The 24,203-nt window shown below is 45.5% G+C and overlaps 1 protein-coding gene across 2 annotated transcripts in view; it reads left to right on the forward strand.

Moving 5' to 3' along the window:
• Positions 1 to 24,203, forward strand: part of LOC8052626 (vacuolar protein sorting-associated protein 26B-A) — a 34,398-nt gene that overhangs the window by 887 nt on the left and 9,308 nt on the right. The window contains exons 1-5 of one of the 2 annotated variants that reach the window (XM_029978725.4): positions 82 to 343; positions 1,882 to 2,101; positions 5,000 to 5,156; positions 9,844 to 10,008; positions 11,055 to 11,230. In XM_029978725.4, the coding sequence (XP_029834585.1) occupies positions 1,948 to 2,101; positions 5,000 to 5,156; positions 9,844 to 10,008; positions 11,055 to 11,230 (652 nt within the window). In that variant the 5' untranslated portion in view covers positions 82 to 343; positions 1,882 to 1,947. Of the gene's footprint in view, positions 1 to 81; positions 344 to 1,881; positions 2,102 to 4,999; positions 5,157 to 9,843; positions 10,009 to 11,054; positions 11,231 to 24,203 lie in introns of those variants that run through there. The other variant, XM_002435804.4, reaches the window with a different exon arrangement.

Below are 24,203 nucleotides of genomic sequence, written 5' to 3' on the forward strand. Positions count from 1 at the left end.
CTATCACCATCTCCGACTTCAGTAAGCGTGATGGTTCGCGCCGTGCGCGTCCCTGAGCGCAGTCGACTCGAATTCTTCGCGATAGCTATCGATAAACACGACCTCGTCACAACAACGTAGCCGAGTGGTGGTGAGCGGCGAAGTCAGCCCCGTGGATCTTCCCTCGGATTAGCCGTGAGATGATCCGCGAGGTTATCCGGGATGGATGCTCGAGTGAAAGCGTCGGTGTTGTCAACGTGCTACGTCGCGATGCTAGGCGTAGCCAGCAAGGAGACCCCGTGGAGATGAGTAACGCCGTAGATATTTACAAGTATTGAAGACAGACTTGGCAGTTACTTGACTCGTAAGAGAAAAATAAATCTTCCGAAAAGGTTTATTCGAAAGAAAAGCAATAGAACGACTATTGGTTTTATTCAAACCCATTGAACCCTACAACCTTCGTTTTACTGTACAGCCCTTGGCAGGATAGAAATACATTAGCCATATGAAACGGCAAAGCGTTTCTGAAAGCGTTTTGCCGTTCTGATGTCACCACCATCGTGCAATTAGTCAACAGATGGGCTGCAAGAGCCCATCTGTTGACCAATTGCACGATAGTGTAGCCATCTCGTAGCCGTAGCCATAAATACATTTAACGGAGTAACAGGCCCCTAAACTTAGCGAGACATCAAAATGGGTCATACGGTCACCTAGCTAACGCCTTTGCGGATCACGTGTCATATCATGGTGTCGCATGACTTGCGATGCAAAGTCGTGATGTCACTTGACCTCTAGGCACCAATAACATTATTTTATCAATAGTATTGTTAGGTGTCGAGTCTGTCGTGGTGCAACGTGACATGACGTCCGTCCGTGGCACTAAGACTTGGCAGCATCGCGTCACAGTAGTGTCGTGCCATTGCATTGCCCAGATTTGAGCATTTGTCGCTAATGCGCATTCTACCTTTGGTAAGTTTGGGCAATAAAGCAACGGAGCACCTTAATTTCTGAAATTTTACTAATTGCAGTTGCCAGTGACACTATCTTGTTTACGCTTTGACAGTGGCATTGCTCAAAACACATAGCATTTGTGATTTGTGCTTTGATTATTATTATTATAACTAGAGTTTTGTGTTTTCGATAAATACCAGTGAACCCCTAAAACTTGGCCCCAAGCAGGTTTCTTTTTTTTTTTTTTTTTTTGTCGGACAGTTTTAACTATTATGTGTTATTTGGTTTTCTCCTATATTGATGGTGTCGGCCGTCAAAAACCGAAAAACACCTAATAAATAAAACTGTCCTACAAAAAAAAAAGTTATTGAAATAAACTTTTTTGCAGCTTTATTTTGTGTTTACCTGGACACATCCCCCTTTGAACTGACTGCGAGGCTGCAAGCTTTTGTGACGTTTCCCAAGTTTCGGGTCATGCGCTTGTTTCCTAGAGCTTGAAAATCCCCATCCATCTCTTTCCTTTTTTCCTTATAATAAGCCCGGATAAATGAAAATATTTTTTATTGTTTGATCCTAAAAATTGGGATTGCAAAACCCTCGAATCTGTGGGACAAAATAAACCCCGAAAAACATCCTCAAGTCTTTAAGAGAGATGAACCCTGAAAACCCAGAACCCTAATTATAACCGAAGTGATCAGCTCGAGAGCGTCAACTGTTTCGTTTTAATTTTGCTAATTGTGGCTGCCAGGCACACCACCTTGTTCACTAATTAAAAAGGGGAGACGACCAACCGAGCCCCAACGTTTTTCTCGTTTACGCCCCGACGATGGCATTGATCGAAACACATTGCGTTTGCAATTACTTCGCTATTGATCGTAACCAAAGTGGTCACCTCGAGGATTTCGGGGGAGGCCCTCCTCCCGCTGACGTCGCGGCTCTCCTCGGCCGCAGGCGTTCTTTGGACTCGGCCAGAGTGCCGACATCGACATCATCCTGAGCGGGACGGAGAACCGGAAGATGGCGGAGATGAAGACGGAGGACGGCAAGAAGGAGAAGCACCTGCTGTTCTACGACGGCGAGTCGGTTTCGGGGAAGGTGAATGTGACCCTCAAGAAGCCCGGCTCCAAGCTGGAGCACCAGGGAATCAAGATTGAGTTCATCGGACAGATAGGTGAGTGCCGCTATGCGCTTGCGTGGCGGTGCAAAAAGAACCTTCCATTCATGCTGAATTTCAAAACACGATCGATCTGCCAGTTTGTGAAATTGGTGAAATTGCTGCTGCGTATATTCCCTGCGCTCGGTGCGAGGTGAGCGAACGTAAAAAAATATTTCGTGTGTGTTTGGCTCACAGGAAAGGGAACGAGCACTTTTTATAGACCAACCCACTTTTTACAAACAAGTCTGGGTATGGCCACACCAGGCCACGTTTTGTTCTGTAAAGGAACTTGTACTGTAAAAGAACTTGTTGGGCTAGTTGGTGTTGACTGTATTGAACCATGGTTAAAAGCGCTAAAAAAAGACATACGCAAGATAGAAGACAAACACGGGCGTGTTTTGTTGTATACCATGCAGCCAGAGGCGTAGTTGGAGTGGGGGTGTTTTATTGGGCTTAGTAATCCTCTGCCTCCCTCCAAAATGTAGTGGATATGCTTAGCACAACTAACTGAGCATGGCTGCTTTTATGTTCAAAAACCTTCGCTGTTCAATCAAAGTCCTCAAGATTGCATCAAACAGAAAATGAAGGAGTGGCGTTCTTGTGTTTTCATAATGTCATTCACAATTTTCTCTCTTTCTTTGTTGTTCATTAGCATTATTGTTGCCATTTAATAAGACAATGTTTTGAGTATGATACTGGATGCAATTGTCTCCACACAAGCACTCGCTTGCTTTTGTGGGCCATCTAAACTACGGGTCTCCAAACTTTTTGGCTAATGGGCCAGTTAGAGGTCTGTCGCAGTCTCGAGGGCCGGAGAAAAAAAAAGAGTGATCATAAATGAAGAAAAACTAGATGGATAAACCTAAATAAACATTTAAATATACAAATGAATGTTAGATTAAGTATTAAAAAACCCTAAGTGGATTAATCCATTTGCTTGAATTTGAGGTTTAATATTAATTGAATTATGGCAATAGGCAACATGTGTAGACAAGAAAACTCGCCAGTGATTATTTAGAGTGTGTGGAAAATTTGGCACATTCGCGCAGTGCAAAGGACTAATTAGAATGACAAAACTAATGCTGAAAATATGCGATAGTTGCGACAGAGGGCACAAAGCGCATTGTATAGGGATTGCAATGGAATTTTAATGCGGTTACACAGACATGAAGGGTCTAAGAGTGGTAGTGCTGGTGACGACCATGTTCAGTTAATAATATGGCTAGAGGACTTGCATTACGATTTAGTTTCTCTCATCTTCCTGGTATGTTAGTTTGTGCATTTGGTGTGCGTCGCGGCACCTTTCCTTTACAAGCAATTCTTTTTGCACCACTAGCGGGGTGTCAGCTGCTAGCAGTGCAGGAGACCCCGCCAGCAGCAGCTGGGGCTAGCGGTGCGTAAGCCAGGCTTCATGGGAAAGACTGCAGATAGCCGCCGCGGGCCGGTTGGGAGACTTCCGCGGGCCGGGATTTAGAGACCCATATGCCCTTGAGGGTGATTACAGGGGTGGAGATCTCTATACATGTAAAAAGCAAAATAATCAAATAAAATGTTTGCATTAAGGGGGTACAACAACCCAAAAGGGTCAACTTTTTGGATGTTTGGCTTAATATGAATGAAATGTGCATTATACACTGGCAGTTGTGAGGCAGAATGCAGTGCAAAGTTTCATCTGTGTACCTGAATTTTAAAAGAAATTATAGTTGTTTTTATCAGGAACACACTGACGAATTTGTTTAGGAAAGCTATCGTTAGAAAACTAATGTAATACACAACGTTTTTCTTCTCGAGACCTGCAGCAGAATGCCTGGTGAGTATAACTGTGAAAACAAAACTTTTTAAAAGTAATTTATTTTATGCTGACATCACGGTGACAATTAAATCAAATAAATTGTTTGCCTTTTATGTCGTTGACAAAATCTTAGTCTCATAAAAGACTTCCATAGATTAAAAAAAAAAAACAATTTCACAATTGCATTTTCCATAAAATTCCAGTTAGAAAAAACACTGGGCAAGTCTTTCCTTTTGTCCCATTACCGAACGATAGTTTTCCTAAAGTGAAATTTATGCCAAGAACTGGAACGGAGAAAAATGCATTCAAAGTGCTCCAACCCCTACCTTTTCTTTAGCATCTGTGGTCCAAAAATAATTTCTAGAAAAATAGCTATTTAGTGTAAACTAATGCAACTTTCTGGGAATACTCTGTAGATGTTGGTGGATGTAAATATGGCATTTTCAAAAATCAACCTTTTTTGCCTACAATTTTTTTCTGGGTAGTATCCCCCCTTAATGGGGAGTCCAACTACCCAGAAAACAATTCGCGGCTCAAAACTTGTTTTCTTTGATCCGAAAACTGCCGATCGAGAACTGGCCGGTTTGAGCCGCACTCACTCTCTCCTCTGTGGTTACGAGCCGTTTTCTATGGTTTAGACACAACCACCAAATGTAATCAGTCGTTAGTCATCGAAGGCACACACACAATATTAAGAATACAAAAAAAAATATGATACCAGTTTTGTGGCTTCTAAAAAGCTGGAAATACGTTGATTGGAGAGAAAAAAAGCTGCACAGCCACGTGACTTAACGCCAACTCTCTCCTCCTCTATATTTCTTCTTCCTCCCAAGTCCGGTTTCGGGCAGTTGCATTTTTTGACTTTATTAAAAATATATGTGACACTGTAACAAAATATTGACCGGGTAGTGTTTTGACACCATAATGAATTGCCTGGTAGAAGATAAAAAAGAAATTTTGGGTGATGTCAGTGTCTCTTTAACAGTAAACAGCTGCCCAATGAATCATAAATAAACGAAGCATACATCGAGAGAAAAGTATTATTCTAATTCTTATCATCAAAGAAAATACGATTTCCGCTGTGTTCTCGAGTCTCGACTTTGGCGCTCCTTCCCTCGCAGAGCTGTACTACGACCGGGGCAACCACCACGAGTTTGCATCGCTCGTCAAGGAACTGGCACGTCCCGGAGAGCTGACCCAAAACGCCAGCTACAGCTTCGAGTTCGTCAATGTGGAAAAGCCCTACGAATCCTACACAGGCTCCAATGTCAGGCTGAGGTAGGTTCACCCACCTATGGTCGCTGAGAGCTTGGAACAGATTCACACGCTCGTCACTGAAGGGGAAAATTTCGCCACGCAAACCCGAGTTTCAGGAATGCACGAATGTTGATTCTTTCGGAGGGTCATTATGAAGACGTAATGAAGGTTGTACGGCTCTCGGATTTTCTCCTGAAAGCGCCTAAGATTTTAAATAAAATCCAGAAATATGATTGCTTTGACTGTTTTGAGCACATTTTCAGGCAATTTAAAGATTTGCATCACTTAGACGAAAACAAAACTGTCAAAATGTATGGTTGTACGTACCAGAGGCTTCTCCAACCTTAGTTTTAAGACCATGGCGAGAAGAGTGCATATTTTAGTATTTCGGTATTGGTGTGAATAAATATGACAGGACAGATTTATTTTCAGCAAGTTCAACGAGATGGCGGCACCAGCACCGTGTGCTTCAAGCAAGAGCGTTCGTTGTTTTCTTTTTTCAAGCTCGCATGGATGGCGGCTTGTGGCACACGTTTGCCGCCAAGATTGGTTTGGCCCATCGGCGAGATTGCCCTGCATCCACACAATAATCTGTGCGTGATTTATGTCTGCTGCGCCGCACAATAAATGCGACCAATGAGAGGGAACAGATGTACAGTCTAAGCTCGTTATAACAGACCTTGATTTTGACCAAGATTTCGGTCTGTTGTAAAAGCAGTATGTTGTATGCAGATATGAAGTTGAGTCAATGGTACGTAAAGGAAAACCAACCAAACTTCACAAATCGGTTTGTTATACCCAAATGTCTGTTGTAACCAGGTCTGTTATAAGGAGCTTAGACTGTATGACATAAAAATGTTGTGGCAATGTGCAAATTGCTATGCCCCACCGCTGCATACGGCACTTTAATTTTCAAATAGACCGTGGTTGATGCTGTGAGCTATGCCACCAATCCAGTGATAAGAACATGCCACTTGACCTCGCGCTCCGCGAGCCCACAGACCAAAACGAAAAAGTATATACTCTCAGTAAGGTCCCTCGATGTGCTTTTGTTTTTTCTTGCCAGAAGCGTCAAATGAGCCAATGCTCAATGGTCGTGCCCCATGAGGACCTTTGAAGCAAATGGTGCATGGTGCAGCAGTTGCTCATGGCTCATGTCTTGAACAATCGCGCAACAGTGATTGTCGGGCGGTACTTGCAGGGGTGGTCCAGTTGTGCCGTTTGTGACATTTTGATCAATTCCCGCTTGCCTACACCTTGCTGCGCCCAAACAGAAAAGTTGCGCCAAACTGCGCTGAAGCGAACAAATCTGCAAACGAATTGGTATTCGGGAAAGTTTTCGTTTTCGTCTGGCAACTGTGGGAATCCAGTGGGGTTTGAACATGTGGTGTTGAGGTGCCCAGGGCTAGCTCCAGCCCTCCCAAAGGGGCAAATTGATTTAGCCGGAGCACTGGGGTTTGCAGACAAGAATGAAAGAATGGATAATAAATGCATTTTAATAACAAAGAGGAGATTGGAAGACTGGTGAAAGTTATCTAAGGGAATTGAATGATGTACAACTAACTGACACAGCTGGGGATAGACAGGACAGAGGAAAATTGGGACTCCCTCTCACGTGACTCTGGCCCAAAGTCTCCATCCTGTCTTCCAGTGCGCCCAGTGCCGGGGTAACGCCGTCTGGGTTTGACCCGACGAAAATTGGCGACTCCCTCGCCGGGGGGAAGAGGCGGGTGGCAAGTTTTTTAGTTTGTTCTGCCTGATTCCCTAAAGGTCATATTGGTGATGGTTACGAAATTGTGGAGGATAAGCAATTTAAGCCTCAAACTTGTTGGCACCAAGCTCCACGTGACGAACGAGTGACGTCGAACGCCACCGAAGCCGGTACACGCGACCGAGGCGTCAGTTGCATTAGTGACTCCATAAGTCGTGGCAGTGTGTGCTGACAGCCAGCTTGCACAACCGATTCACAGCACAATCGGCAGATGTGGTGTTCCCCAAATAGGTTCAAACAATTTGAACATGGTTCTAACTTTATACAATTTGAACATGGTTCTAACTTTATAGTCAGTTGGTAATCGGAGCCACTTCCACATCACCGGCTCGTGTCCTGCGAACAACATCTAGCTCCAGCTCGCCTAGATCGACGGCGAACTGCCCGTGGCCCGAGCCGACCCAGAGCACCCGAGCTGCGTTCAAAACTGGGAGCAAGTCATTTGTTAAAAAAAAAAAATCGGCGCCATCTAGGAGGAAAAGGCTACAAATATATTGCGGGCGAGTCCCCCTTAAGAAAGGCGAGTCCCATGCATCTCACGGTCGCTCACTAGCCATTGAGATTCCGACGTTGGTCGATAAGAACTCCCGAGACTGAATCCGAGGCACCGAGGAGTGAATTAATAACAAAAATTTTAGCAAATTGCTAGGCAATTGTGTTGCATACGTGAAACATTCGAGCATCACAAACGTTTGGCAATACCCCGAGTTTCCAGACGCCAGACACCTACGTTCACGGTGCTCTTCATCAGATAGTTTAGCGTGCACCATGTGTACATTCGATAGTTTCTAGAATAAAGTGATACTGCCGCTAATCGGGCCGATAAACCCGGAGATCTTCCAAAGCCTTCCATACTCTCGAGCGCCTCTCCCTCTGCGAGCACGGGTGGTCGAGCTCCATCCTCCTCCCCTACCTCACTCCCCTTTGCCAACCCCTCTGGTCGCGCAACCTCTTCGCGCAAGCTTCGAGCATCTTGCTCCCCCTCTCCCACCCGTCAACCACTCGGTGTTGAGCTTCGCAACCACGTTTTTATTGGGGCTTCACAAAATGCCGAGCACTTAGCCAAAGAATATTTAACGTTAATCGGTGATGTCCTGCATTTTTTTAATCTACGATAGAGTATAGTAATGGTGTGAAGTTGATGTAGCCACACATTTCGAGTTTTAATACTTTACAGTGCTGTTTTCATTTTGGGTAACGCCCATAATGCGACAACATAAAAGGTGTGATTGCGTTGCAGGTTTTTTTTTGTTAGTGAGTCGGCGAAGGCGCTTCGTGACTTGCCAAGGGGAGCATAAGAAATTTTCCTGGTTGGAGCTGTGCTTTTCAAAATGCTGCAACAAAGTCTAAGAGTATGAAAGGGAAAAGAAAATCCTTTGTCTTCTTCTGTTTTTATGACAATTGTTGCAGCATTCACACCGCACAGTTTCATTCATTAACCCGTGTCTGCAGTGTGTGTGAAGGACGTTTACAATCTTTGTTTTTTCGCTGCAAAAGTAAACTATGCATTAAAAAGCTACAAGCAATTTTTGAAAAGTTTGAATGGAAAAAGGTGGCCGACAAAGCCCACAAATATGTAGAGATGAATGGCTTTGTTGTCTAGGAATGGGCCCCATTTCCTAATTGAAAATTTCTGAAAATTACTTAAAACTTATTGATCAGATAACGGTAAGCTCTGAAACTTTGACACATGGCCTCGACCGCTAGTGCTACATTTTGGGCGGACACTGAGCATCCGGTGGCAAAGCATATAGTTAGTTTTTTTTGGTAAAAACAGCCTTCAAATGTTTTTCACGGACACTTACATACTTTCACAGACTTATAAGTGGCTTTTCAAGGAGTGTTTCAGGCATTATAGTTCTCATGCATGTTGTTGATTCCGAGGAAAAAAAGTGAAAGCCGCTTACAACTCCCTGTAACGCCGAATTAAAGCGCAGCTCTTGAGGAGGAGGAGGGAAGGGCACTGGGGGGGGGGGGGGGGGGGGTTAAACTAACCAGGGGGGGGTCACGTGACCTTGGGGGTCACGTGACCCCCAATGCCGATGATGTCATCACTGACATCACTGATGACGTCATCAGTGACGATGACGATGACGATGCGGGTACCGATGACGTCATTAGTGACGTCACTGATGACTTCACCAGCGATGATGACGATGACGATGCGAATGTCGGTGACGTCATCAGTGACGTCGCTGATGACGTCATCAGTGACGATGACGATGCGGATGCCGGTGACGACATCAGTGACGTCACTGATGACGTCATCAGTGATGATGACGATGGGGATGCCGGTAACGTCATCAGTGATGATGACGATGCGGATGCTGGTGACATCATCAGTGATGATGACGATGACGATGTGGATGCCGGTGACGTCATCAGTGATGATGACGATGACGATGTGGATGCCGGTGACGTCATCAGTGATGATGACGATGACGATGTGGATGCCAGTGACGTCATCAGTGATGATGACGATGTGGATGCCGGTGACGTCATCAGTGATGATGACGATGTGGATGCCGGTGACGTCATCAGGGATGATGACGTCATCAGTGATGATGACGATGACGATGCCGGTGACGTCATCAGTTACGATGACGTCATCGGGGGGTCACGCGACATCAATGGGGGTCACGTGACCTCGGGGGTCACGTGACTTCGGGGGTCACGTGCCCCCCACGAGGTCACGTGACCCGGTGGGGGGCTCGCGCGGTGCATTATGGGACATTTCCCATGATGCACCGCGCGGTTACGCCGACGGCGACGCCGCTCAAGCCGGAAACGGGCCCCTAAGAGCTGCACTCTAAAAACAAACACTAGCAACTTCCGCCTATGTAACATGGCAGTTTAAGTTATAAAGTACCCGGGAGCTGTTGTGACGTCCCTGGAGGGGGCAGTGTAATGAGCGATGCCCGGTGCGGCTCCCCGCAGGTACTTCCTACGGGTGACCCTGGTGCGTCGGCTAACCGACCTGGTGAAGGAGATGGAGATGGTGGTGCACACGCTGTCCTCCTACCCTGAGATCAACTCCTCCATCAAGATGGAGGTGGGCATTGAGGACTGCCTCCACATCGAGTTCGAGTACAACAAGTCCAAGTGAGTGTGCCCCTCCGAGTAATCTCCCGTCGAAAACAATAGAGAAACCGGCAACTCTGGTTGTCGTTTGACAAACTTGTTTGTCCTTGGCCATCGGGCTGCGATGTACGGACAGGCAGAATATTTCGCGATGTCTGTGCAAATGAATAAATGGTGTAATGTATTGTTACGAGTAAAAAGGGATTCAGAACTGAAAATAAACGTTTGAATGATGCAAACTTGTGCCTACAAACTAAAGAGGAAGGTATCACGGCGACGGAAGGGCAACCGTTCCGAAACAGGTCGTTGCCGCCGCTTTTGTGCGCGCGGTACTTTCGGGAACGTTCCGAACCAGAACACACGATTACAAACGAAAATAAGCTGGAACTTTTCATAAAAGTTTCCACAAAAAGAAGAACCGGGCTGAGCAGGGTTTCAGCCCGCTTCCTCTGCATGGCAGCCACATGCGTTGCCAACTCTGCCACGTATGCGACAAGATGGCGCTCAGTTTTAATGCGAAAGCATTAACTGGTCTCATGGAGCGAGCTGACATCATCAGTTTGAAGTGCGAAAACGGCTCCTAGTTTCTGTGATCCCAATACGAGCGATTCGCCTCCGGTTCCATTGGCTGGCTCGCGTCGACGGGGCTCCCATTGGCCGCTGCCTCCGAGATCCTGAAGCGCGCGCGCGCTAGTACGCAGCAGACGACAAAGGGATCGGGCGAGCAGCTTGCATGCTTTCGCATTCACAACTCGTAAGAAATTTATTTAAAACGAGCTTTTCAAGCTCCTTTTAAAAGTCGAACCAAAACGACCGATTCTCCTCCGTAGAGTTGCAGGGTCGGTGACAATGTTTCTGCTTCGATACATTTAACTAGAATAAAGCAGACAGTATGTCTCTACACGCTCGCATGCCTTCGCTCGATTCGTAATCTAAGAAACTTCTGGTACTCTGCGTGGCGTGTGCCGAACGTCTCCAGCCACGCGCTTGCATTGCGGCGGATGCCAGTTAGGCCTAGTGTTTTTGTCACATTGTGGTGTTCGACGAACGGTGATGTGCGGTCCCAGGTACCACCTAAAGGACGTGATCGTGGGCAAGATCTACTTCCTGCTGGTGCGCATCAAGATCAAGCACATGGAGATCGCCATCATCAAGCGGGAGACCACGGGGTCGGGTCCCAACACCTTCAACGAGAACGAGACCATCGCCAAGTACGAGATCATGGACGGAGCGCCGGTCAGGGGTGGGTGTCTCCCACGCTCGTATCAAATACTCGAAGAATCATTTATGCAACTACTAAATAATGTGGGCCCCCAAAGTGTTTTCCCGTGGGACACACATTCTATTTGAACTGTACTGCTTACATTATTCATTATTTTAACTATTTGTAACCTATCCTTAAAATACTCCCGAAAAAAAAACAAAAAAAAACGGGTCTCTGAAACCTCATCTGTCAAGCTTATCTAGTATTAGAGAATGGTCAGTAGTATCAAAAGCCTTCGATAGATCTATAAATGGTGCTAACGTAATCTTATTGTTGTCCAGTGCTTCACTAACACAATCTGCAAAATCTTCTAATAGTGTAATAGTACTTTTTTGTTGTTGGAACCCATATTAGGTTTTACTTAATAAAAGAAGGTTTATTGCAGAAGCTAGTCATTGTAATTTGCACCTCATTTTTCTAATTATGAGTTAAAAAAGATAGAGTAGCAATTGGTCTGTAGCTTTCTAATTCCTGATGTTTTCCATTTTTCTATGTAGGACATATAATAGAGACTTTTAGGCTCTTGGGAATACTTCCGGTACAAAGGACGCCATTAATAATTTTTTGTGAGATCTGCTTCAGTTTATCAAAATTATACCTGATATTGATCAGATCCTATTGTTGTCAAACTCTGGTGGCTTAGTTATTGACATAGAATTAATAATTCGCAGAAGGTCATCTTTTATTATATGAGGCAAATACGCTGAATTAAAGCACTTGACTTGTAGAGTAACAGGAAAAACGTGACTAACCGATGGAATTTTATTTTTTATCTCTTTTACGGAGTTGATAAAAGATTTGTTAAAAGACTCTGCTAATGCCGCATAACAAGTTGACCCTTGGAAATTTTTCTGAATTGTGTCGTCCACACTAGTTTTAGATTTCCTGCCAATTAACTTTGTTTGCTAAGTTCAAGGTTTCCTTAGAATTTTTTCTTGATTGAATGAACCGATTTAGATAATGTTTCCTTTTCGCTACACTTTGTTACGAATTTTCCGAAATTCATTTCTTAGCTGGGTGTTTCTTGGATTTTGGTTACATATATACCAAAGTTTGTCCTTATAATAACCTAATTCTAAAATTTCTTCGTTGATCTCAATATTCTCGGGCCTCTGTTTTGTCATCTTTACTCTTCTGCTACTATTGGGATAAATATTTTGAAAATATTCCACAAGTTTATCAGAAGCTCTAGTGTGATACTACTGTAACAGAGAATTCCAGTTAAACATTTGAATTCAGTTATCAATTTTTTAGGGGCCAAGCTCCCCTAAAAGCCATGTCCGTATGTCCGTCCGCCGTCGGGTGCACGTGCTCCTGCTCGTGAGCTCTCGAGAACGTGAGCATGTGCTCCCGTGCTCGTGTAGGGAAAAAAAAAAACAAGCGCATCTCCACGTGGTGAATCATGTTGATTGGGGCGAAGCTCTGGTGGTGCTTGTATGCGTAGACGGTGAGCCGCAGCATGCCGAGCGTTCCGTTCGTTTTCATCCATAACAGAAAAATAATCTGTGGTATGGAACGTGGTTATATACGCATTTGAGCATTTGACCGCAGCGTGACATGGATGAAAACGAACGAAAGGCTCGGCATGCTGCGGCTCAGCGTCTACGCAGACAAGCACCACCAGAGCTTCGACCCAATCAACATCATTCACCACGTGGAGATGCGGTAGTTTTTTTGTTGTCCAGTATCACTTTGTATTATTTCTGTATCTGAATTTTCAGCAACCTCTCCTAGTATTAAAAGTATAGTAATGTAATAATCAGCTACCTTTTTATTAACAACTCCGGATAATAGTTTTAAATTACCGATTCTCGTGACTATATAATTTATACATGATTTCATAATTTGATTAGTATAGTATTCCTCCTGTGTATAGTTGTTAATGACATTTGCTAAGCTAAACGACGAGAGGGTGTCAAAATAGTGCGATATTCCTTGCTTTGTCTCATTTAAAATATCAGTATTGAAACCTCCAGCAAGAACTATGTATTTATTGTTATTGAACTTGTGAAGTAATTGGCTTAATTCATCGCAGAATATGTCTGTATTTGAATTAGGTGGTCTGTAAACCGTGCACACCACAAACGAAACATTAATTTTATTAATGGTCGCAACGCACACTTCTGCTTGTTGGAATGACACATAATTTTTTTCGGAGAAGCACTGGTCATTTATTTATATTGTAAAGCCGCCACCTTTCCTACCTTTTCGGCATAAGCTAGAAAAATGAAAGCCTCGTAAGGAAAACATAGCGCAAGTTCCCTCGTCAACATTCACCTCACTCCAAATAAGCACATCTAAAAATGGGAGTCGCTTGCCTAATAATAGCAATAACAGATCCCATGGCGGCGACGGCCCCGACGCAAGCTTACTGCTCGGTCGCGTCAAAAGCGGACAACATGTGGTTCAACTTGCTCGACAAACTGTCAGTTCTATTTGTTTTGTGTCCAGTTAATGTGCTTTACTAAGCATATGCCATTTTTAGGGGCGAAGCTCCTTAGGGTCTAGCCTTGTCTGGCGTCCATGCTCACATCGATTGCACTGCCTCCGGAATCGGCCCATTTAAAAAAAAAAAAAAACGTACGCCCGCACGGGGGTTCGAACTTAGGACTGCTTGCTTACGAAGCAGACATCTTAACCAGTACGCTACACTCCAACGTTGTATGTAGCCGCTCAACGTCTATACAGGAGAGGGCTCTGCGGTGAAATGCGTATATAATCGCGTTAAACTTTGCATGCATTGGCTCAATGTTTATAGACGAGAGTGCACTGCGATCAAATGCTCAACTGCGTATATAACCACGATCCATACCACACATTCTCTTTCTGACATGGACCGTTGACTTAAAGGGACACTGACACCCCCCAAATTTTTTTTTTAATTTTTTGCCAGGCGCTTCATTATGGTGTCGGAGGACTACCCAATTAATATTTTGCAACAGAGTAGCGTATTTTTTTAATAAAGCCAAAAGACGCAACTGCTCGAAACCGAAACCCGACGGAGGTCGGAGAAGTGGAGAGAAGAGGTGCGAGTGGCGGAAGTCACGTGGCTACACCCGACCGTGCGTTTTTTTTTTTTTTCTCCTCTCCGTAGCAGACGAAACGACATGCGGCGTGCGATGCGGCGTGCGGGAACTGCTCGTCGTGCGATTTTTTTGCAGTTATGTTTGTTCCGCTCGTTGTTCTGTACTCCAAGATGAGTCGTTTTGTACATTGAGGAGTTGGAGATGAGTAGTGAGTGCCCGTGGTGAATTTCCATGATCGGCTCCGAAAAGAATACACCCAAGATGTTGCGTGAAGAGCTGGCTCACATGTCCTGCATCCGAAAAAAAGTGGCATTGTGCGACAGAGTTTCCGAAAGATCAACGGGATCGGGACCGATGGCTGGCTGCAATTCCTGTTGAACATATACGGGCACCTCGGAAAGCGGACGCTACCTGATTTATATGCTCCTTGCATTTTGTGGAAAGTGATTGCATTGAGTTCGCAGGTGTCAAAACGGAAATCCCATACCATTTAATTCAGCGAAGTATCGTCCACAACATTTGTTTGTTATTTTTTTTTTTGTTTCTTCAGTGATGATTGGTAAAAAAAGAAAACGATATGTAAACATCGGAAAATGTTTGAAAAAAAATAATAAAATAAAGTTTCACAGGGGATCGAACCCGGTTCTACCGCGTGTGAACCGGACGTCTTTTCCACTAAGCTACTGGGGCATCTCTTCTCCGGTGGATCTCTTTCCTTAGTAATAATTCAGCCGGTAAACTGTAAGTTGGAAAGTTTGCTGCCGATTTTTCTCTAGCAAAAGCACTCCCGCGTCGAAGTCGGGAAGCACCATGCCTTGGGGACATTCGCACCTAGTAAAGAAATCATACCCGTGCATATTCAACTCGAAGTAGACACGTCGTACTTGACGTTTGCGCGAGCAATGTCTTCAGCCACGAGAAGGGAGCGACGGCTCGGCGACGTCTTCGTAGAAATCGGCTTGGTGGCCGGGCGTGTCGTACGGGATGAATACCAATTCTTTTGATCAGCCCCAAATTTCTCTTTTAACGGTAGACAGAATTCGCCGGTACCGCGAACGACAGTTCTAAAATAGAGGTCCCACGCCCGTCGTCCGCTACCATCGCCGTCCCCGCGAGTCCAACGATACGCGAAACGACGAACGCACAGAATGCTTCCGGTTGTCTGTGGAACTTTTTTTTCAATCAACGTATTTACAGCTTTTTAGAAGCCACAAAAAATGGGTTTCATATTTTTTTCTATTTTTAATACTGAGTGTGTGCCTTCAGTGACCAACGACTTTGATTAAATTTGGTGGTCGCGTCGATACCTTAGAAAACGGCCCGTGACCGCGAAAAAGAGAGTGAGCGAGACTCGAATTGGCCAGTTCTTGATCGGTGGTTTTCGGGCGGAAAGAAACCGAATTTCGAACCGCAAATTCTGTTCTGGGTAGTTGAGCTCTCATATGTCACGTACAACTAAAAACCTCGGCGAGCATAAATACCCTGTCAGTGTCCCTTTAAGCGGTGGAGATGCGTTCCCACGGCTTCTAGCGGATCCAAGCTGATCCGCTAGAAGAACCACTGGCTCTGCATTTCACCGACCATAAAGCAGTAATAATGAAGTCGAAACGCAACCCGGAACTCAGCACTACCTATGAGCAATAAAAAAAAGAAAATCAGCACCATCAGTACTACCTATGAACAATAAAATCAGTATCATCAGCACCACCAGAGTTTCTCCCCAATCAACACCCCGCAGGGGGCACCTGTGAAAGCAGGTGTTTGGAGAGTGGCGTCTCCACGGACCCCGAGCCCCGCAGGGGGCGCCTGCACCTTAGGTGCTAGGTGCTTGGTGAGTAGCGTCACCACGGACCCCAGCCACGTGGGCCACCATACCCGCACGCAGGGGGCACCTACTTTGGTAGGTGCTTGGTGAGTGGCGTCACTACGAACCCCGAGCCATGTGGGTTCGCCCACCCACGTCTGGCTGTGCGTGGCGTACCCGTGTCCGCTGAAAAGGGGACCCTGGTGGTTGAGCTGAGCCCGGGGTATGTTTGGACCCTTCGGGGCCCCCCGGGCAAGGCAATACACCGCTTCGACCCCTGCTTCTCGTAGACGGGTGTCCTGGCTTGGCCCGACCAGGATGATTCAGTCAGTCGCCTCTTCTACCCTCTTCTTCCTTCTTTTACTTTTCCTTCCACCTCTTTCTCTTTTCTTCTACGCTCTCTTCCTTCCTTTTTCGCCTTCTTAGGCGGCAAGGGCTAACCTTGAGTGGAAACAGGTCCTGTCCCTGCATCCACACTCGGTTATAGTGCCCGGGCAGCACTGGTAGTGTAATTGTGTCAGCCAAGCCTTTCTTGCTATGGCACATTACCTACCCCCTTGTTGGGCTCCGTGGTGGGCGGTGCACCCGGGCACTGAATCTCCTCCCATCTCTCATGGGTTCCAAAGTAAAACCTCTCTCTGATCGGGCCCTGAAAAGGGTCCGCACCGAAGTCCCTCTGAAAGACACAACCTCATCTCCCCCTACATTCCCCAAATTTTTAGTTATTCACTCTGAAGATGACACCCTACTCTCCAAGATGTCCCCCTTTCTAGTTGCTAAAGTGCTAGAAAGTGTGGTCGGAAAGAACTTCAAAGCCAAAAAGATGCCCTCAGGTGACCTTCTCGTAGAAATTGAATCCAGACAGCAGAGTACTGCACTCCTTGCTTTGAATTCTGTGTCTGATCACAAAGTGACTGTTTCACCCCATCGTACACTTAATACTATTCAGGGCGTTATCTCCGAAGATGACCTGATTGAGGCCTCTGACACTGAGATACTTGAAGGGCTCTCTGACCAAGGAGTTGTAGCTGCGAGGCGCATCTCCCTGCGTCGGGACGGTCAAGAGCGAAAAACTAAACACATAGTGTTAACCTTTGAATCTACCACACTTCCTGAGGCTGTTAAGGCTGGCTATCTCCACTGCAGGGTTAGGCCCTATGTGCCTAATCCTCGAAGATGTTTTAAATGCCAGAGGTTTGGCCACGGCTCTCAGAACTGCCGTGGTAAGGCCACTTGTGCCAAGTGTGGGAAAAATGACCATTCTGCAGACTCCTGCTCCAACGAAGCCCATTGTGTCAACTGTAGTGATCCACACCCAGCGTATTCTCGCTCATGCAAGACATGGAAAGAAGAGAAAGAAGTGCTTAACTTGAAGGTCAAAGAAAACCTCTCTTACCTGGAAGCGCGCCGTCGCTTTGCGTTCTTGCGCAAGGGTGGCTATGCGCAGGTGGTGCAGCGGGGACCTGCACCACTGAAGGTTGCAGTGGCAACCCAGACGTCCTTTCTGGACTATGGGAAGCCGCGGCAGTCCCCCACGCCCCAGCTGAAGATTCAGCTTCCGGGGCATGCAATCTCGGCTGGACGGTCTACGGACCCTTCCAGCCAGAGTGCGAACCCTCGCACTCCAACAGGGCAACAGCCTGTATCTTCTCAGGCTGTTTCCCAAACCCAGGATGGGTCGGTGGCTGCCGCAACCGTCCCTCCTCTGCAATCTCCTTCCAGGGAGAAGGGTCGACACTCTCGCCCACACTCCCTGGAGAGAGCATCATCGGGGGAGCGGCATGGCTCTCGTGCCGCACCTGCAGCGCCTAAAGAACAGGTACGGGTGGACTTGGGCGACGCTTCGCCTAGCACCTCCTCTGCCCCTTTGGCTGGGTCTGGTCGCGGGCGGCGCATGGCGCCCCGTTCCCCGAACCCGAAGAAACCTGCAGAAAAAGCCTTGCCTCAGGAAACTGAGGCCATGGATGAGTGTGAAGTCTCCACTCCTGCGTCTGACCAAGACGACATGGAGTGGCAGACTACTAAGAGTAAGCAGAAGAGCAAAAAACCGGTGATCCCACCAACGTGATGTACATTCTTTATTGCCCTGCGCGGCAGAGTTGACGTTTCTAGTTTTACTTGTACCTTACTACTTTTACTGATTTACTAATTTTTAACTTAGTTTTAGAATAATGGCTAAATTTACTTTTATGCAGTGGAATTGCCGCGGCCTTTTAAGGAATATTGACGATGTTAACTTTTTTATGGACAACCTCCGTCCTATAGCTCTCTCTTTACAAGAGACGCACCTTAATGATCATCATGTGTCTATTTTACGTCGTCACCAAGTTTTTAGAAAAGATCGTTCCACATCAAACTCATCTGGTGGAGTAGCATAACCGTCCAAAGTGGAGTTGCTTGTTCTCAGATTCCTCTTTCTACACCCCTAGAGGCTGTAGCTGTGCGTCTCCTCTTGGACTGCTTCATCACCATTGTTTCCATCTATATTCCACCAAATGTTCCACTGCATATTCATGATCTTCATGATTTAATTACTCAGCTCCCTCACCCCTTTTTACTTTTAGGAGATTTTAATGCCCACCATCCCTTGTGGGGTGGCACACGCCAGGACTCGCGTGGTGGGGTCATTGAACGGTTTTTACTGTCATCTAATCTCTGTCTTTTGAACAGCAGAGAGCCTACCTTTTTTAGCGCAGCTCACAACTCATTTACATCCATTGATCTTTCCATTTCATCTCCATCCTTGGTGTCTTGTTTCACATGGAGCGTTTTAAATAATCCTTTTGGAAGCGACCACTTTCCGGTTGCTCTGGAGAGCGTGAAATCCATTCCCAGTCTTATGAAACGAACTCCACGTTGGAAGCTAGAAAAAGCAGACTGGGCGCTTTTTAGCCAAAAATCCAAGCTTGTTCCCTCAATGTTCTCTTCATTAACTCATGACGATGCCACAGCCTACATCACAGAGCATATAATTGGTGCTGCTCTTTGCTCCATCCCTCAAACTTCTTCGAACATCCCCAAGAAATGTAAGCCATGGTGGAATGAGGATTGTTCCACCACAAAGAATAACCAAGATAAGGCTTGGAGTGTCTTTCGTAGATACCCGACATCTGTGAACTTAATGGAATTCAAGAGACGCAGAGCTTGTGCCCGCTGGACTCGGAAGCAGGCTAAAGGAAAATCTTGGCGAGGTTACTTGTCCTCCATCAGCAGCTATGTTCCAGCAAAGCAAGTGTGGGACCGACTTCACAAGGTCGAGGGGAAATACCGCTGTTTTACAATCCCCCTTTTTCCGTCTTCTGGAGCCTCATTGCTAGACCAGGCTAACGTGTTGGGCACTCACTTCGCTGCTGTTTCAAGCTCCGCACATTACTCTCCAGCATTCCTGAAGCGTAAGGCAAACATGGAAAAGACGAGGCTCTGCTTCACAGGGGGAGCGTCCGCACCTTACAATCAGCCATTTACAATGGTTGAGCTCGAAGTGGCTCTCAACTCCCGCAAGAATTCTGCCCCTGGTCCCGATAGAATTCACTACGACATGATCCGACACTTATCTAGAGAGTCACTTAGTGCTCTTCTCACATACTTCAATGGCCTGTGGTGTGATGCCTACCTCCCTGTTGAATGGAAGCGGGCTGAAGTTATACCGCTGTTGAAACCTGGCAAGGACCCCTCCCTTCCTGCAAGTTACAGACCAATAGCATTGTCAAGTTGTCTGGGGAAAACCTTTGAAAGATTAATTAACAGACGTCTTATTTATTTTCTTGAGCAACATAATATCTTGGATATTAATCAGTGTGGCTGTCGTCCTGAGCGCTCTACAACAGACCACTTGGTGCGGCTGGAGACCTTTGTGCGCGAGGCATTCGTCAACAGGCAGCATTGTGTATCTGTTTTCTTTGATTTAGACAAGGCCTATGACACCACTTGGAAGTATGGCATCTTGCACGACCTTTTTATGTACGGAGTACGCGGTAGAATGCTTCAGTGTATAAAGAGCTTTTTGTGTAAACGCACTTTTCGAGTTAGGTTGGGAACAACTTTATCAGACTGGTTTGTTCAAGAGAATGGTGTTCCTCAGGGTGGAGTCCTTAGTGCCACACTCTTTGCAATAAAAATTAACTCTCTTAGCAAAGTCATTCCTCTTTCAGTATCTTACTCGCTATATGTCGATGACATTCAGATATCTGTAGCGTCATGTAATATGTCTAGCTGTGAGCGGCAGCTACAACTGGCCATAAATAAAATGACTACATGGGCTGATGAGAATGGTTTTAGGTTCTCTCCGGATAAAACTGTTTGTGTTCCTTTTTCTTTAAAGGCGGGCGCTCAAAATTTTCTTCAGCGTGGCAGAAGATTCCCCCTCTTTTCTTTTTTCCTCCTCCCCTTTCCTCCTCCATTTTCCTCCTCGCTTTTTTCGGTCTTCTCGCACGAGTGCTAATGGGCTTACCGGCCCCCCGACAAAATCTCCGTAACCCTTCAAGGTTCTCTGCTTCAATCCCAAACACCAGGGATTAGTTAGGCAGGCTGGATATGAGCTCGGAAGGGTTCAGGCTGGCTCGCTTTTCTTCTTTTTTTTTTTTTGCTCTTTTTCTGCAGTTCTAAAGAACACTCAGATAGTCAACACCCAACAACAAGTTCTTTTACTTCCGCATGCGGCCACACTCGCTACAACGCCGCATATTTATCTCGAGTGAACGGAACTTGAACATCACAGCAGAAGGAAAAAAGATGGGTATTTTTATCCGAACTTTCAGCTCTACCCAGAGAGTTGAAAATTTGTCGTTCTAACAACGGCACACTGAAGAGTGATTGTATCACTATTGTGTTTTTTTTCTTTTCTTTTTTTTTTTTTTTTTGTACAAACTAATTATTATGAGTAATTACAAGTCAAACATATTGCAGTCAGAGGGACACAGTCTGGCCATTTCTGGGGCATAATATATAGGTTCGTACTACAGGTGTTTTCTAGAGTGACGGCCGCCTCGTTGAAGCTACTATACTTCGTTTCAGCTTCCGTCCGAGCGCAGCCAAAGGCTGAGGGACGGTTCACAACTTCGAAAAGAGCATTCCTGCGCACCACAAAGTAGTCTGCAAAAGTAATATTTTTAAAATATCTGTTTTGTGCGTAAGCAATGCACAACATTCCAGATGTCTACTGTTGAGAATGATTTGCAACGAAAGGAATTAAATTTCTGAAGTTCACATTTTTATTAATATATGTAAATGCATGTGGTTTGGTGAAAACGCGCACATACGCTGGCAACACGGCTGCAGCGCTCAGTTCTTCTGTGTCATTTCATTCCCATAATAGCGGAATCATGTGCTTCGCTGCTTTCCTCACCGAGTCGGTTCAGAGCGTCCTTTCGCAAATGCACGTTTGGGCGTCAGGCGCGAGCGGTCGTGATGAATGTCTACTTTCAAATTCGGCAGAAGACTCCGGCCGCGTCGTACCGCGAATGCGTTGTAAACAAGAAAAACGTCCGGGCCACTACAATTCACAGATAGGCGGCGAAATCAGGGCACCCCTTTACCTAGCGACCACGGTGAACGCCGAGAAACTGGGGGAAAGGACTGTGCCTCGAGCCCTGGTATATTCAGACATACAAGGAAACATCAACGGCCGGGTCATCGGGCACCTTGCAATCTGTACTTATATATCGAAACTATGCCTAAATGCCAGACAGGTGGAAAGCTCGGACACAGCGGCCAGCCGACGTACTGACATTTCCCGTGACTTAATTTTAGAACGTGAAAGAGCTCTTTTTAAACCTGTAGCAGACGAAACCGTTGATACACCCGTAGCAGACGAAATACTCTCGGAGCACGGGCGGCGCGGACGACCGGCGGCGCAGCGATCTTGCCTGCACAAAAGTGCAGGCAAGATCGCGTGTGATTGGCTCCGGCCACACGTAGCTTTGGCTGCGCTCGGACGGAAGCTGAAACGAAGTATTAGAAGAGTAAAAACAAACTTCCATAAAAACTGAAATGGTTTATGGTATATTTCATCTATCTTCAGCCTTTGAAAAAAGTTCTTCGTGGCCAAACGTGCATTTAGTTTCTGTCAACAAATGTAACTGAAAACTTGACACCCGACAAATATCTTGCGTATCAGCAAAGAGAAAGGGAAACACGGAAATTGAACCGCAAAATCACAATTTTCTTCGCGTAAAATAGTGCAACTAGCAATAGTAGCATATTATGCCATTTATTAAAAGACAGCAGGTATTACGAAGTTTTCATTCTCTTCTGTTCGCATTTGTTCGCTGATGAAGAAATGGAATGCCCATATAGCCTCTGCAGCCCTTGCATCATAATTGTTCGGGGCTCTGTCAGGGTGGGCGAAGGCCAGCGATCATCTCTAAAAAAAATCAGGAGTTCGGAAGGTGTCCTACCGCAAGTTTTGGGGCTGCTTGGCTAATTTAAGCGTCTGGCGTTCCCCGCCTACTTAGAAAAGAAGCGGAACAGCGGTCAGCTCAACGTCGTCACCAGGCGGGAAATCATGCCGAAATGTGTCCTTGAACACGTGCGAGATATTTACCCGAACCCAGCCGGGATTCGCCACAATTCATCTACGAAAAAAACTATAAAAAGGGGTAGGCTTAAACGATTTGGCAGTTTTTGAATATAGTCGTGCGGACTAACGATCCACAAGTACGGAAAGAAATGAAATGCAGAGCTCTATTGTGTTCTTTACGTCCATACTTGTCTTTCGCGCTCCACGCCAATTAAAATGAATTCTGCAACATCTGTAGATTATGCCTGGTTATGTTGTCTTTAAAAGAAAAGTAATCAAGCAAGTTCGGTATCGTGCCACCAATTTGTGCATATACAATTTTATGTGGAATTCAAAGTCAAAACAGTACTTCCGCGGTAAATAATGCATCCGTCGTTCTTCGTTTTCCTGAAGCTATGAACTACCGATCTCGGCTACAGGACTTTTGGGTTCACAAAATATCACGCTCAGTAGAAAATTCGCCTTTTCTACCAAAAGTACTGGAAATTATTTATTTTTCAAACAGGTCGGGTGGTGATGCGTGTTTGAGTGTAGGACCGTTGACTGGGCACTGGTTTGCACCAAGAGTGCAGTGCTTCCTTTCATGTTGCCCGCGACAAGTGTTGAAATTTGAATATAGTACAAATAAGATCAACTGACACCCTTAGAATTATTTTAAGCTTGCGCTTTCTTCAGGCATTAATATTTTCATTGTACCTTTTATTCATTGTCGTCTTCGATGAGGGAACAACTTGCCGAGGAGGCCGCGCTGTCCGCGTACGCGGCTTGACAGATAAGGTCGCGAATGCTTTTCACGAATCTTTAAAGACCAAGCATAAAAATGAAAGACGCAGCCACTTTACGCCAATGAAACCAACGTTATGTTTTGGGCAGGCGTCTTGCGAGAGTTGCAGTATATTAATTATGCCTAATAAATTAAATGTTTAGGACTAAGTACCAAACTTTTTTAGATGTATTAAGAACCAAAATGTCAATTGGAAAGTTCTAGAGCTGCTTGAGAAACACCCGATTAGCTGTTTGCAACGTGATACGGCTCGCGTGGCTTTCTTCTGACTAGTAATAAAGCTTATTAAACATGACAAAATACCCCGTGATAAATCGCCCGCCCCATAATAAACTCAATTTCGAATGTCCCGGGATTTGTTTTCATAGGCTGGAAAAAAAAAGGGATGCATGCAAGACGCGTGCCCCACGCTTTATTTGTATAAGAAAAGAACCGCCCTCTGTTTATATACAACGTTTATTTATTTATTTTTTTTTCACCTACTAGATATTAGAAAAGACGTGGAAATTAACGTTTTGTGGATGTGAGCTATACGGCCAGGCGAAGATTGGGTCCAAGAAAGAACGCAACAAAAACCGACTGATTACCTAACATTTGTTAATGAACATTTTGATTATAAAAGAAAACGGGATAGTTGATTTATAAAGTTGTTGGGTGTAATCGAAAGCCACCAAATTGTCCAGTGAAAATTAGCGCCATTACGGTTTGTGTAGGTGAGCTATACGGCCAGGCGAGGATTAGTTTCAATAACGAACGCAACTAAAACCGACCGATTGCCTAAAATTCGCTAATTAACCTTTTAATTAGAAAATAAAACGGTA

The sequence above is a fragment of the Ixodes scapularis genome, unplaced genomic scaffold, assembly GCF_016920785.2.
Source record: "Ixodes scapularis isolate PalLabHiFi unplaced genomic scaffold, ASM1692078v2 PGA_scaffold47__10_contigs__length_4178495, whole genome shotgun sequence".
Classification (NCBI taxonomy): Eukaryota; Metazoa; Arthropoda; class Arachnida; order Ixodida; family Ixodidae; genus Ixodes; species Ixodes scapularis.